At 38.2% G+C, this 15440-nt stretch overlaps 1 protein-coding gene across 2 annotated transcripts; it reads right to left on the reverse strand.

The window, feature by feature from the left end:
* Positions 1 to 1426: 1426 nt before the first annotated feature.
* On the reverse strand, positions 1427 to 11104 carry CASP1 (caspase 1). Of its 2 annotated transcripts, none has more exons than XM_015435647.4 (10): positions 11072 to 11104; positions 10175 to 10441; positions 9040 to 9102; positions 7131 to 7246; positions 6295 to 6468; positions 5628 to 5862; positions 5083 to 5226; positions 2808 to 2917; positions 2167 to 2277; positions 1427 to 1514 (listed from the first exon to the last, which is right to left on the reverse strand). In XM_015435647.4, exons 1-9 carry the CDS (start codon positions 11076 to 11078, stop codon positions 2179 to 2181), a joined length of 1215 nt encoding a protein of 404 aa, XP_015291133.4. In that variant the 5' UTR covers positions 11079 to 11104; the 3' UTR covers positions 1427 to 1514; positions 2167 to 2178. The 2 variants fall into 2 exon arrangements, with proteins under 2 accessions (XP_015291133.4, XP_005579545.2); XM_005579488.5 differs by having other exon boundaries at positions 2147 to 2277.
* Positions 11105 to 15440: the final 4336 nt, after the last annotated feature.

The following is a 15440-nucleotide window of genomic DNA, read 5'->3' on the forward strand; positions in this document are numbered from 1 at the left end:
TGCTTGGACAAATGATAGTTCCTTTTTTCGTTCTTTGGTAAATCTCCAAACTGCTTTTCACAAAGATGGATGTATCACGTTACTGGACTTCAAGTTATGCTAGAAGTCTGCAGTAACCACAACAGGAAGGTACTGGCACAAAATACAGACACATAGCCCAAGGGAACAGAATAGAGAACCCCGAAATAAAGCCACACACCTACAACCAACTGACACTCAACAAAATCAGCAACAACAACAAAAAAGAAAGAAGGAAAGGATTGTTTATTCAATACATGTATTTCTTGCTTAAACTGTGCTGAGGAATCATGATGGAGTCTTCTCCTCCCCATCTCCCTGTCTTACCCCTTGATTAGAGATAGTTCTGAAGGAATCCTCTTAACTATTTCCTGGAATGCTGTTCTTCAACTGACTAAAACTGCTTTAACAGTTCATTTTTACTTAAGGTGGTAATTCACTTCTGCTTTTTGATATTCTCTGAGCAAAGACTGATACAGATGTAGTCTCAGGTTGTAGTAGAATATGCATGATAGTACAGAAGAAATACGCCCAGAAAAACAGTTAATAAAAGGCAAAAAAGAAGAGAGAGAGAGAGAGAGAGAGAGAGAGAGAGAGAGAGAGAGAGAGAGAGACTGTAATGTGTTCAACTATGAAGGTTTTAAAAAAAGTCAGAAATTAACTCTCATTTAATATGTTTAATACTAGAAAAAAAACTCATATTTGCAAGTAAAGGGGTAGTTCTTTGAATCATCCCTAAATCTTAACATCACTGAGTGAATGATTTCACCCAAACTCATTTTCTCTGCACCATACCAGGACTTCATTGTGCACACCATGCATCCTAGATTTTCTTCAGGGTGTCATGAGCCATTTGCCAAGTGCTTCATTTTGGATGGCCGTCTTACCTTTTCAAGGAGTCTGTGAACTACTGAGGGTCTAGGGTTGATTTCTTTGTCTTAAATACTTTTGCAAAGCGTAGAAACATGCAAGTTCTGTTCATGGATTGGTCAGTAGTAAACTGTGGGATTTAGGAAAAGTTTCTTATCACACTACACTGTCACTGTCAAAACTAGCTGTCTTCCCCCATCTCTCCTGCTGAACTCTAAATTACTTGAAGTCAGACACCTGCTGTAACTTACATCGCATCTCCAAAGCAGAAAGCCCAGCAAATTATTTTACTATTTTTAAAAATGGCACAAAATAAATTTTTGTTCAAGAAAGTAATTAATAACATTACTATGTTTGTAAGTCTGATTTTCCTTTTTTTTAATTTTTACATTTTATTTTACTTTAAGTTCTGGGAAAGAAAGGTGCCAATAGCCAGTTCGGGTCTGACAGATTAAGTCGAACACTCTAAATTCCCTAGTCGCTCTAAGTTCCAATCCCTGTTTCTTCAGTATGGGAGAAAACTGAGGACAAGTTTTCATTTTTCTAACAGATTTATTAGCTCAAAAAAAGTTTATGATTCAGCAGACATAATTCCAAAAACCTTTACAGAAGGATCTCTTCACTTCCTATGAGAAAAAGAAATTAAAAAAAAGTAAACATAGGAAAACATTTTGTTAAAGACATGCAAGTTATAAAGTTATACCACCAATGGGAACATACACAATTTTAAAAGGAAAGACCACATGCTATGTTTAAATATACCCTGCTGAGGTGAAGGAGAGAAACATCTAAAAGTGAGGGTTCATAGTCTTACAGCCACTTGTGGACCAAAGTCAGCTGAATCTCAGAAGGGGTCTAAATGAAAAACTTTGGGAGAAGAGGAACGTGCTCTGCACTGACCAGAAGAAAGGCATTACTTCAGTATTTTCTGTATATCATATTACGGCTTGATTATCCCTTATCTGAAATGCATGCTACCAGAAATATTTCAAATTTCAGATATTTTTGTATATTGGAATTCAGCAGTATACTTATTGGTTTAGCATCCCCAATCCAAAAACCTATAATTTGAAATGTTTCAATAAACATTTCCTTTGAGTATCATGCAGGCGCTCACACAGTGTTGGATTTTAGAGCATTTCAAAATTCAAATTTTTGGATTAATGATTCTGAGCCTGTAGACCTAGAATTGTTGACTAAAATGGACTGTCAGTACCCTTTCCTCAGCCTTCCCACACTCCCGACCATACACATGTACCTGCCCACAGACATTCATACAATTTCCTTATTTTAATGTCCTGGGAAGAGGTAGAAACATCTTGTCAAAGTCACTCTTTCAGTGGTGGGCATCTGCACTCTACCACTTGGCTGCTCAAATGAAAGTCGAACCTAAAAGAGTAAGGAAAGTCTGTAGCCCGTTTTTTTTGTTTGTTTGTTTTTTGTTTTTTGTTTTTTGTTTTTTGTTTTTTTGCTGAGTTTTTTTTTCAAGAGCTTCTTGAGTTGCGCCAAAGAACTACAACAAATATAGCAAAATAAGTGACAAAAACAAAAAGTACTTCCATCTGCAACAAGTATAGCCATATATGTATGTAAGCATTGAATGACCCTCCTCAGGGCATTTTAAGTCTGCTGCTGGATCTAATAGCCATGAAAGACACAGGTAATTAGAGTCCATTCATTTGTCTCTGAAGGGCAGGAGCGGGTGAAACTAAATGATTGTTTTCTCAAGGCCATGGGTGTCATTACAGGTTGGATCTGGCTCCCAGGTTTGTCCACTCTCTAAAGAACTCCAAAACTCTTTTGGAAAAAAAGGGTATTATTGGAAGATAAACAAGTCTGGATCTGCTTTCTATGCTTCCAATTGCAATAGTCAAGCATTCAGGGAAGTAGAGTGAAAATAGCATCGTCTAGAGTCCTACCTTGCGGAAAATTTCCTCCACATCACAGGAACAAGCATATTCTTGTATATGTTCAATGAGTCTTATAATAAAAACAGAGCCCTTTGTGGGATGTCTCCAAGAAACGTTATCTGTTGATAAAGCACATTTCAAATCTCAAGACTAGCTCTTGCCTGAAGAAAGAGAAGAAACCCTAATATTTCTACTCCAGCTGAGTGATGTTTGAAATCATAAATTTAGTAGCAAATAAGGAAAAGGCAGAATGCGGTAGAGGGGAGTGATTGGGATTTGGAAACAAAATATCTAAATGTACATTTCCAAAGTGGTATTACTGACTGTGATTTAAGTTAATTATGCATTCTGATATTTAATAGACTCAGCTGTACAGGGGATGGTAATAATTCCATACACAAGTGGTATCTGAGGTCACACAAGTGTTTGAGATAACCCAGGATATGCAATACTCAGTCTACAGGTAATTATATTAACAAATCTCAATTTATATACTTCATAAAAAATTAATCAAAATTAAATAACATTGACAGTAAGATATTTACACACAAAATGTTAACTATAAAAATCATAAAACAGAACAAAAGTAGAAATCTAGAAAGAGTAGATAAGGAAATGAGTGTATTATATTGGAGGGAAAAAGTTCTTATGAAGAAGAGAAATATTAAAGAAAAGCAATATTAATTTACTGCATAGTAGACACAGAAGTAATGAAGGTATAAAATTATACAAAGGAAGGCATAAGAGAAAAGCAGCAGCAATAACTCTGTATATAATGACAGACACATTCTTTAATGACACATTTTAGCCAGTTATAATGGTCATAAAGTATATATTGTTAATAAAATTCTATTTAGAAACACAGTCATCTCAGCTAAATGAAGGCTTTAACTGAGACTTGTTCTAGTAAAAGGAAGTAAGTGAAAGATATGGTGGAGACAGATGTCTCTGCAAATGTTTTGTGAAATTAAGGAAGTAGATAATTATTTTTCTTCAGGAGATCACTATGATGTGGTTGGGATTGGCACAGCAGAATGTGGAGATAGGTTTAACATGGAAGTTATAGATAACTAAATTGGAGTTTCTGACAGTCATCTGGAAGGGAGGAGTAAGGAAAGTGAAAGAAAAGAAGGACACATAAATCAGCCAGATTGATGACGAGAAGCCAGGGGCCTGCAAAGAGCTACTTAGAGAGTGGTGAATGTCATGTGGAAGGCTGGGATCAAAAGATACTAAGTAACAGTTCTGTCTAATGTTAAACTCTACTATATGTACTCAGGCTGAAAATGTATGGTGTTTTTGGGTGCTGTCATTGTTTCTGATCATTAGGAAAAAAATTATTGAGTTCTACATCAGGGCATGTTCAACACAATACAGAACCAAACCTCTTCTGAAAGAAGATATCTCATTTTAGAAAATATTTTAGAAAACTTAACTATTTGAGCAGAGGCAGGGCCTTTGGGCTAGAGGTGACCAAGTGAATGCGAGTCCTTTCAGGAAACTGTCAAACATGGTGAATGAAAGGATTTAAATAATTTTTATCTAAATCTCGCTTAGAAAAGTAACTGAATTAAGTTATCAAATAAATAAATTTTAAATAATAGCAGTTCTTTAATGTGTGCTTTATTTTGTGTCATTTCCAACATTTCAAACATATTAATTTATTAAATCCTTAGAAAAATAGTATTTATATTCACATATTAGTGAGCAATTCAAGGAAAGCCCAAGGAGGAACTAGTGGAGTTGTTTTACAAAGTACTAAATGTCTGGGTCAGTCAATAATAGCAAGATTCTTACTCCAAAGCATACATTTAGAAAAATTCAAATATATTCTGTCTTGTATGCTTCATGCTTCCAGGTAAAACCCACTTAAATTTAGAGCCCTAAAGTGCCTTGCTTGCTCTTCTACTTTTCGGAACCTTGCTACTACTCTTCTCCTATAAGTATTTGATGTCTGGGCCAATTGGACGAATGAACGATCTCAACATGGTGGAGTTTTCTACGGAGAGGCAGATTCTGATGTACTACAGCACATACTGTCTTCCATTTAATTCTCTGTTATCGCTCAAATTGCCAAAAATATTTTGAAACATAGATGACTTCTCTAACTAGTAATGCATTGAATAGATATGTAAAATTGATCTCTTGGATAAAGGGAATTGTGTGTATAACTTGGAACAAAGCTTGAGTTGGTCTTGAGTTGTTAATCATCACCTCTAGTGGGTGACTGTCACTTTTTGTATTGATAGCCCCAACAAAGATGTCCTGTGTAGAAACCTGTTACCTGGTGTGGAAGAGCAGAAAGCAATAAAATCCTTCTCTATGTGGGCTTTCTTAACAGCATCATCCTCAAACTCTTCTGTAGTCGGTAAAGATACATTTCTAGAAACTCCTGCTGAATCTTTTAACCACACCACACCATGGTTCTCTGGAAAGACACAATTTGATTTGTTACTACCTATCAATGGCTGAGAAGATGATGTTTCCCTCCTAGCCTCTGTTCAATGATATTTATTAATGTGTTTGCTCCATCATTAATTCACATGCAAATACACACATACATTTCAGTTACAATCTTTTCAACAATATTTATCTTTTCTAACCATCAAACAAATTGTAAAAATTTCCACACATTAAAGTCTCAAGCTTGAATATAGAACAAATATCTACTAACCAGCCATTCAATTCACAGAAGCTGCAATCTGGAATACTGACAGTGCGTGTTATTTGACATTAAAAGACAAACAAAAAGAAACCAAAAATTCCTTGATGCATACAGAGCAAGATAGTATTTGAATGTCTGGTGTTCTCAAAGGCATCAGCACTCACCACCACGGCAGGCCTGGATGATGATCACCTTCGGTTTGTCCTTCAAACTTGGGCAGTTCCTGGTATTCAACATTTCAAAGATTACATTGAGTTGTAATACATCTGGGACTTGCTCAGAGTATTTCTTCCCACAAATGCCTTCCCGAATACCATGAGACATGAACACCAGGAAGGTGCTGTCAGATGTCTTGTGCTCTGGGCGGTGTGCAAATGCCTCCAGCTCTGTAGTCATTTCCTGAAAGAGACCATATCACTGATTTTCAACTATGTAATTAACTATCATGGTACCTTGGAAAGCCAATAAATAAATACTTAAGCAGTTTCTTAAGGGATTCCATGACAAACAGTGGGGTGCCAAAAAAAATTTTAGTCTTAATTTCAAGAAAGGTGAAGGAAAGTGTTATAGGAAGTCATCCAGAGAGTTATCTTGTAGAGAGACAGTAGCATTACTGAGTCAATAAAATATTTCCCAATTCAGTTATACCAGGCTTGTGCTGAATGACTTTTATGTTACAAGGGACCATGTAGTATCCAGCACTCTCTCAAGGCAAGTTTGTATTTTAGATTATCAAGAGATTACATTTCTTGGTCTTATAACCAAGCTTTCTAATATTATTTAGTTATACGAAGGGCATGACCATTGTTTCTGTTGTATAATAGAACTTACCGAAGCCATGAGATTTTTTCTCACATCTACACTGTACCCCAGATTTTGTAGCAGCATTGTCATGCCTGTGATGTCAACCTCAGCTCCAGTTCTTCTAGGAAGAGTGTCAAATTCTTCATTGCAGATAATGAGAGCAAGACGTGTGCGGCCTGACTTGACCATTATTGGATAAATCTGTAGGAAATGTAATTTGAATGAACAGCCTTGTTCTCTCCAATTAAATATTTCCATTGCTGGTTTATGACAGCTTCCCCTTCCTTAGTCCTATCAACATACCAAACCCCATGAACCATACATTGAAAAGGGGGAACAGAATTGAATGCTGCTTCAGGAGTATACATGAACATTGCAAATGCCCAGATGGCAGCTGAGCTGCTGACTTCATTGTTCTTGATAGGTAGGATTTTGAAAGATGCACGAGCTTTGAAGCAAAAATACTGAATTCTAAAGCTGATTGTTCCAATTTCTGATTGTTTTTCTTTGAGAAAAATATTTAACAATACCATGTCTTAGCTTCTTGATCTCTAAAATGGGGTATGTTTAAGGTAAAAGATTATGTATTATCATGTGCAAAATGCTTAGAACAATGCCCACTCATAAAAAGCATTCAATAGCTGCCATCGCTGATGTGATTTACCCAGGAAGTGGATCCAATTTGGATCTCTTTCTATAAACCTTGGATTCTAGGATATAGAAATCCTTTATGTAAGAGGATCAGAAGTATGATTCTCCAGAACTGCTCAATGAAGTTGACTCTAAGAATAAGCCACTGCATTTCAGAACTGCCTCAAGTGTATCTTTCACCCCACTCTATCCTTGTGTTCTGAGCATGGCACCTCTGCCGGCTTTTCTTTCCATATCCTTTGAGCTTCTTCTTGGGAGCAAAGCTTGACATTCCCTTTTGAGCCTGAGGATGTGGGCATAGCTGGGTTGTCCTGCATTGCCAGAGAAGCTGCAAGAGACAAAGAACATCATGAACAGTGGCATCCCTGTTTGTTCTGCTTTGTGTTTCTTACAGCCTCACCTACGGATGAAGCCAACAGAAGAGGAAATGCACTCTGAGGAGGACAGTCCTGAGCTACATCATTAACACAGCTGAGTGAGTTTGCTCCTAATGGAGCACATTTCAAGCCAGAGATTTCCGGGTATGCATTACAAGTATCTTCTTTCATATTTCAGGATCAGCCTTTCTACAAACATTTTAGATACTAACATAGAAAGGGAAAATTTCAAGTCTGTGCCTGATAAAACACTCAGAAAACAAACAATGTGTGAGATAAAATAGTTAGAATATAAACTTTTTTCAAAATATTCAAACCCTAAGATAAAATTTAATGGGAGGTCTTAATTAAATCTACTAAAATATTTTTAAAAATATATGTTTATCTTTTTATTTATTTACTTAATATACATGGTAGTAAGCACAAGGAATATTTTTTAATGAATCTTTATCCTGTCCTTCAGGATCTCTTCCTTCTATGTATACATATGAAATGACATTAATATTGAATATATGAACTAGAATGAAGATACAATGATAAATGTTAAAATCAAAGTACACACTAGATGGATTCATAGCACTAAATATTCATTGCACAGACACATGAGGAAATGTTTTCACAGAGTTTATGTGAGAAAATCCTTGAGGCTTTTATTTCATCACAGGTTCCACACAACCCGACAATGTGATGTCCTTGTTAAAAAAATTAATGTAACCTTTGTTTTAAAATAGAAATAAGTTTTCTAGATATGTGGAGGATCTTTTAGAAACTATTAAGGCAAAAAATAATATTTAATTCTAAAAACAAATTTGAAAAACGATTATACAATCAGTTAGATAAACAAAGGCAGCATGAAATGTGTTGATGTGGAAAAGAACTAATTAGACATATTGGAGAAAATTATAGAATAATCTTTGTTGGATAAAATGTTGGATTCCTTCATAAAGAAGTGTGAAAACAATAGAAAAAACTAAATGTAAGTAGTTATAGGTTATTTTTGAGCTATTTTTTCATAGTAAAGAATACAGTATTTATTTATACATTGAATATCCCATGCTGTGAAACGTTTAAGAAAATATTTGTGATATCCTACCTTAATAAATTCAGTAGAGTAATATCTGAACTTGATAAATAATTTGCATTCCTAACCTCTAAATTGCTTTCAAATGTAAGTTTCTTTTTTTTTTTTAAGAGTGCACTAAGGGAATAGCAGTTTTTTTAACAAAATAATAGAAGTAGAAATAGAGAGAGGGTTCCAAATTTGAGAAAAGCCTGTATAAAACTTGGCCATGGCTCGAATATTAGAGGTGCATGAGAAGAAAGGGTCCCATATGAGTTTCAAGTTCCTGCTTTGAACAACTGGTGATGGTGGCACCAATAATCAAGTTACACAAAACCGGAAGAGAAGCAGGGTGTGGAAGTACAGCATGTTTAGCTCTGGGAAAATTTAGAATAAGGTGTCTCTGGGAGATGGGAGTGAATATTTCAGTAGGCTTAAATAATGAAGTTTGGTACTTATTTGGGTAATCAGGATTTGAGACACAGATTCAGATTTTTTAATATAAACAAGGATAGTGAAGCATTGGGAACCGTTTCTACAAAAGCAGAGTAGATTACAAAAAGAAAATTGTATGACCAATCTATGAGAATTCCCAATAGCCCATTTACCCATGGTTCATCTTACAAAATTAATGTCAAGGAAGATGGGGGTCAAAGAATGCTCTTCCTTTAAAAACAGCATTACCTGGAAAGGAAGAAGGTACTCCTTGATAGTCTTGCATATTAAGGGAATTTCCAGATGTTTGATCTATGAAAAGATAAAGGATATTGAATTAGTCACTTATCGTCTCTGGAAAACTATACCCCAATCTGTAAAACACTCCCCACTAAAAATTTCTCCCATAACACTGACTGACTGACATTAAATATTGTTCAAGATGTTCTTTAATTTAGAGAGTGGTGGGAGGTAAAAAATGAAAGAGGCATTGACAGAAAAACACGTGTTTATTACATATAGATGAAAACAGAAACATCTGCAATGTCTACTTAGACAGGCATGACCTTTCCCTAACCCTTAGAACAAAAGGCTTTTGCTTTCAAAGAACATCTACCTCTGAAGGTGGCTTTAGGAAGTGCCACAGAGACCAGTGACTGGGAATTCACCAGAACTCTCATCACCACGTGGTAGGTCCAAGTGGTCATGAGATTTGGCCAGATCAGTTCCTGAGCCCTGTATTGGGCTTGAGGAGGGTTGCAAGTGGAGAATTCCCAGGCCTCACAGCATGATCTGCCCCCTTGTAACAGGCAAACGGGTGATCTTACTCAAAGAAAATACAAGCAGGCAAATGGAGGAATGAGGCCACTAGAAATCTTTACTTTTCTATATGTTCAATGTGTTCTCTGAGTGTATCGCCATCACTAAAATATATTTTATTCTTTTGGGAGGGTAAAATTTTAGAGAAAAGTTATAAAAAGTATTTGATTATAAACCTTAAAACTTCATGTGGCTTTACAACTACATAAGTGCCTACGGACCCCTTGCACTCAATAAAAGTAAGTCCACAAGTAAATATTTTGCCTTGCCAGGAACACTGGAACCCATAGCATGAAGCTTTTCAGATGGTTCTCATGAGCTTCAGCAAAGGAACTACCACATACTCAGAACAGGAAATGAATAATCAGAAGAGGGCCACTGAGGATGAAGGAAAAGAATCAAAGGAGAGTCAAAGCACATGCAATAGGGACCCTGCTACAGAAATATGGCCCTGAAGCCAGAGATAAGAAAGTTTTCTTCAAATTAACAGGACTAGTAAAGAAATTAAATGTTAGGCATGAAGACAGGCCCTAGGTGAACTTGAGTGTGAGTCACTGACCCTTACCTGCTGAAAGTCCCAGCGTCCCTGCCAGGTACCTGTCTTCTTCACAAATGTATGTGATGCATATTTGGGATGCCTGTGCCCCTTTGCGAATAACAGAGTCAATCACAGCTCGGGCCTTATCCATAACTGTAGGATTTTCACGTTTTACTTTCTCCATCTCTTCCTGGTTCAGCACCCTTGTCTGTAATAATTCATCCAGTAAGCCATTTATTGTACCTTCACCCGTGGAATGGATAAACAGCTTTCTCTTCTCCTTCAGGACCTTGTCTGTTTGGAGCACAAAGATTTCTCACATCATAAAGACAGCCTCATGTTCCTCTCATGTAATCAACAGAAAGTGACCTCATTTAGATTTCATCAGTGAAATGTCCCCCTCCTCACAGTTGGGTAATCCATCTTCTTACTATATCGCTGCCCTACTTGTTTCCCTCAATAGTCCATACGTGTGCATGGAGTGGCCTGAAGACTGAGTTTACCATTTTCACATTAGTCCCTGGAAAGTGAAGATCATCCTCTTATGTCCCTTGTTTATTTAACTCTGAATAATAAAGTAATGAAGCAGAAATAGCCCATTTCATTTAGGAATCACTGCTGCTAGTGCTCCTCCTGTGCCAATTCTGTACCCTCTGTCAGACTTTCGACATGTAAGAGTTTAATTAAGACTGCAAAATGACAGCAGGCTGCCCCTAAAGCCTCAGTACCTTTCTGGGCTTGCCTTTCCTTTCTAAAGGCTGCAAGAATCTTCTAGTTCCTTCTCTCCTCCCTCTCCTCCCTCTCCCCTCTTTTCCTCACTTCTGCTCAGGTAAACTTCCACAGATACGAATTATGGTTTCCAGAAGAACCAGCTCTTTCCACAACTCTTTCTTCCCAGCAGAGTTGGAAAAGTAAAAGACTCACCAGCCATGGCTTTTCTCTCCTCCCTTCTTGTGTGGCTGAAACTGAAAGTATGCTTCGTCTTCCTTTTTGGCAGGGCCTGTACATGTATTGGGAAACACTTACTGCACATGCATATGCATGTCTTTATTTTTCTTTCCATTAAAGAATCAGAACTGTAGCCTACATCAGGTAGTGTATCCATGGGAAATCTTCTTCACCAGCCCTTGGATAGATCAGGGTAGGAGGGGAATGGGGCTTGGAGAATAAGACAGGATTGAAAAAGTATATGTACAATTAAATTCACACAATGAAGAGTTTCTCAATCATTAGAAAGCTTGACAGAGAAAAGTAACACAACCTTTGGATTATGTGAACCACTGTTCCCCTGACCCCACCTCACAGCTCTTGGGAAAGTTGTGGGTAGTGTATGTCCCTGTGAAACATTTTTGCTTTAAGGGAAATGGAAACATTTTTCACCAGAATTAAAGCTTTTCTTATTTAAGGTTCTTTTCACATTGCTTTTTCTTTTCTTTTCTTTTCTTTTTCTTTTTCTTTTTCTTTTTTTTTTCTGATACAGGGTATCATTCTGTCGTGCAGGCCAGAATGTAGTTTCTCAACCTTGGCTCACTGCAGCTTCCACTTTCCAGACTCAGATGATTCTTCCAACTCAGCCTCCTGAGTAGCTCCAATTACTGGCACATGCCACCATGGCCAGCTAATATTTGTATCTCTTGTAGAGACAGGGTCTCCCTGTGTTTCCTAAGCTTGTCTTCAGCTCCTGGGCTCAAGTACTGTGCCCACCTTGGTCTCCCAAAGAGCTAGGATTACAGGCATGAGGCATCCACCCATCCTGGAGGGTTTATTTTTGAGGGAAATTGCATCATAGAGGCCCAGGGCATAGGCTCTGGACTCAGAATGTTGAACTTAGCATTTTAAACTTCCCTTCCTTGGCAAGATATTGAACTTCCCTATGCATTTGCTCCTCTGTCTGTGAAATAATTTTACTAATAGTATGTACCTACACAGTTTTGAGCATTAAGTGAGAGAAAATGTGGAAAATGCATGGAACATAGCCTGGCAAATGGTAAGCAAATAATGAGTGATATTACTATAATTAATACAAATGTTTAAGGTTAGAAAAATAATCAAGGATGATTACGTGCAGATTATCTAGCTAAGTTTACATTTTGTTAGAATCCTCAAGCAGTGCGTCTAGTCATTCGTTTAGCAAACATATATGGATGACATTGCTCTAAGTGCCAGAGGTTCAGTCAAAACATATCATGGTCCTTTCCCCTTTGGTCTCACATTCAAGAGGGGAAGGCAAACATGAAGGCTGGTGATATGGTTTGTCTCTGTTTCCCTACCCAAATCTCACCTTGAATTGTAATCATCCTCATGTGTTATGGGAGGTATCTGGTGGGATGTAATTGAATCATAGGTGCTATTTTTTTCCACACTGTTCTCCTGATAATTAATGTCTCATGAGTTCTGATGGTTTTATAAAAGGGAATTCCCCTGCTCATACCCTCTTGCCTGCATCCATGTAAGACATGTCCTTGCTCCTCTTTTGCCTTTTGTCATGATTCTGAGGCCTCCCCAGCCATGTGGAACTGTGAGTCTATTAAACCTCTTTTTTGTTCTATATAATTACCTAGCCTTGAATATGTCTTTATTAGTAGTGTGAGAAATGACTGATGCAGTAAATTTATACCGAGTAATGGAGTGCTGCTGTAAAGATCTCCAAAAATGTGGAAGCAACGGTGGAACTGAGTAAAATGCAGAGGTTGAAACAGTTTTTAGGGCTCAGAAAAAGATATGAAAATGTAAGAAAGTCTGGAACTTTCTAGAGACTTGTTGAATGGCTTTGACCAAATGCTGCTCATCTCGGATGAAGATAGGAACTTGTTGGGAACTGGAATAAAAGTGACTCTTGCTGTGTTTTAGTGAAGAGATGGTGGCATCTTGCCCCTGCCGTAGAGATCTGTGGAACTTTGAACTTGAGAGAGATGATTCAAGGCATCTGGCGAAGAAATTTCTAAGCAGCAAAGCATTCAAGAAGTGACTTGGGTGCTGTTAAAAGCATTCAGTTTTATGTATTTGCAAAGATATGGTTTGGAATTGGAACTTATGTTTAAAAGGGAAGCAAAGCATAAAAGTTTGAAACATTTGCAGCCAGATGATGTGATAGGAAAGCAAAACCCATTTTCCCAAGACAAATTCAAGCCAGCTGCAGAAATTTGCAGAAGTAATGAGGAGTCAAATGTTAATCTCCAACACATTAATCTCCAAGACAATGGAGAACATGTCTCCAGAGTATGTCAGAGAACTTCCAGGTAGTCCGTGCTATCACAGGACTGGAGACCTAAGAGGAAAAAAATATTTTCATGGGGCAAGCCCAGGGCCCTTCTGCTGTATGCAACCTAAAGACTTAGTGCCCTTCTTCCTGGGCCACTGCAGCCATGGCTAAAAGGGGTCAAGAAATAGCTTGGTCTGTGACTTCAAAGGGTGCAAGCCCCAAGCCTTGGAGCTTCCACGTGGTGTGGAGCCTGTGGGGGCACAGAAGTGAAGAGTTGAAGTTTGGGAACCTCTGCCTAGATTTCAGAGGATGTATGGAAATGCCTGAATGTCCAGGCCAAAGTTTGCTGCAGGGGTGGGACCCTCATGAAGAACTTCAAGTAGGGCAATGCAGAAGGGAAATGTGGGGTGTGAGCTCCCACACAGAGTCCTCACTGGGGCACTGCCTAGTGGAGCTGTGAGAAAAGGGCCACCATTCTCCAGATCCCAAAATGGTAGATCCACCAACGGTTTGCACCATACACCTGGAATAGTCACAGGCACTCAATGCCAGCCCATAAAAGCAGCTAGGAGGGATGCTGTACACTGCAAAGCCACAATGGTGGAGCTGCTCAAGGCCGTGGGACCCGAACTCTTACATCAGCATGACCAGGATATGAGACACGGAGTTAAAGATCATTTTGAAGCTTTAAGGTTTGGCTGCCCTACTGGATATTGGACTTGCATGGGGACTGGAGCCCCTTCCTTTGACCAATTTCTCCCATTTGGAATGTGTGTATTTACTCAACACCTGTACCCCCTATTGTATCTAGGAAGTAACTAACTTGTTTTTGATTTTACAGGCTCATAGGTGGAAGGGACTTGCCTTGTCTTAGAAGAGACTTTGGACTTGAACTTCTGGGTTAATGCTGGAATGAGTGAAGACTTTGAGGAACAGTTGGAAGGCAGGATTGGTTTTGAAATGTGAGCACATGAGATTTAGGAGAGGCCAGGGGCAGAATGACAGAGTTTGGCTCTGTGTCCCCACCAAAACCTCACCTTAAATTGTAATAATCCCCAGGTGTCATGGGAGGCACCTGGTGGGAGGTAATTGAATCACAGAGGCGGGTTTTTCCCATGTTGTTCTCATAATAGTGAAAAAGTCTCATGAGATCTGATGGCTTTATAAAGGGGAGTTCTCCTGCACATGCTTTTTTGTCTGCTGCCATGGAAGATGTGTCCTTGCTCCTCCTTTGCTTTCCACCATGATTGTGAGGCCTCCCAAGACATGTGGAACTATGAGTCCATTAAACCTCTTTTTTTCTTTATAAAGTACCCAGTCTTGGGTATGTCTTTATTAGCAGCATGAGAACAGACTAATACACCTGGTATGTAGTATGTAACTGGAATATTCAGAATGTTCAAATGTAGCAAGTGATGAGAACAATAAAAATTCATTGGCAAAGTAGGAGACAAAATATTGCAGGACTCATGAACTATAGACAGAGGAGCCAGGGAAGGCCAGAATACATCTCTGTCTTTGCAATCACATCTTCAATTGCTTATCCCAGAAACAAACTCAATATGGCCAATTTATTTTATAAATCTATTTTATGAAAAGTGGGCTAATAGCAAAATGCACACAGTATGTTATGTTTATCAAATTCTTTACCAAAATTCTCTTGAGTTGTTACCTTAATATTTTTGGAGATTAAAGACCCAGAGTTAGAAAAACATCCACCTTTTGACATGTGGGCCACCAGTTTTATTTCCTGTGCTCTAGGTGAAGAGTTAAATGTGTTTGGGTTTGACTAGAACTCACTGTGTAGGAGGACATCATTTTGTATTTTTATTTTTATTTTTTATTTTTTGATGGAGTCTCGTACTGTCACCCCACTAGAGTGCAATGGTGCCATCTCCGCCTCCCAGGTTCATGTGATTCTCCTGCCTCAGCCTCCCAAGTAGCTAGGATTACAGGCACACACCACCACACCTGTCTAATTTTTTGTATTTTTACTAGAGACAGGGTTTCACTATGTCACCAGACTGGTCTCGAACTCCTGACGAAGTAATCTGCCCACCTCAGCCTCCCAAAGTGCTGGGATTATAGGTG

This window comes from Macaca fascicularis, chromosome 14, assembly GCF_037993035.2.
Source record: "Macaca fascicularis isolate 582-1 chromosome 14, T2T-MFA8v1.1".
In the NCBI taxonomy this organism is placed as follows: Eukaryota; Metazoa; Chordata; class Mammalia; order Primates; family Cercopithecidae; genus Macaca; species Macaca fascicularis.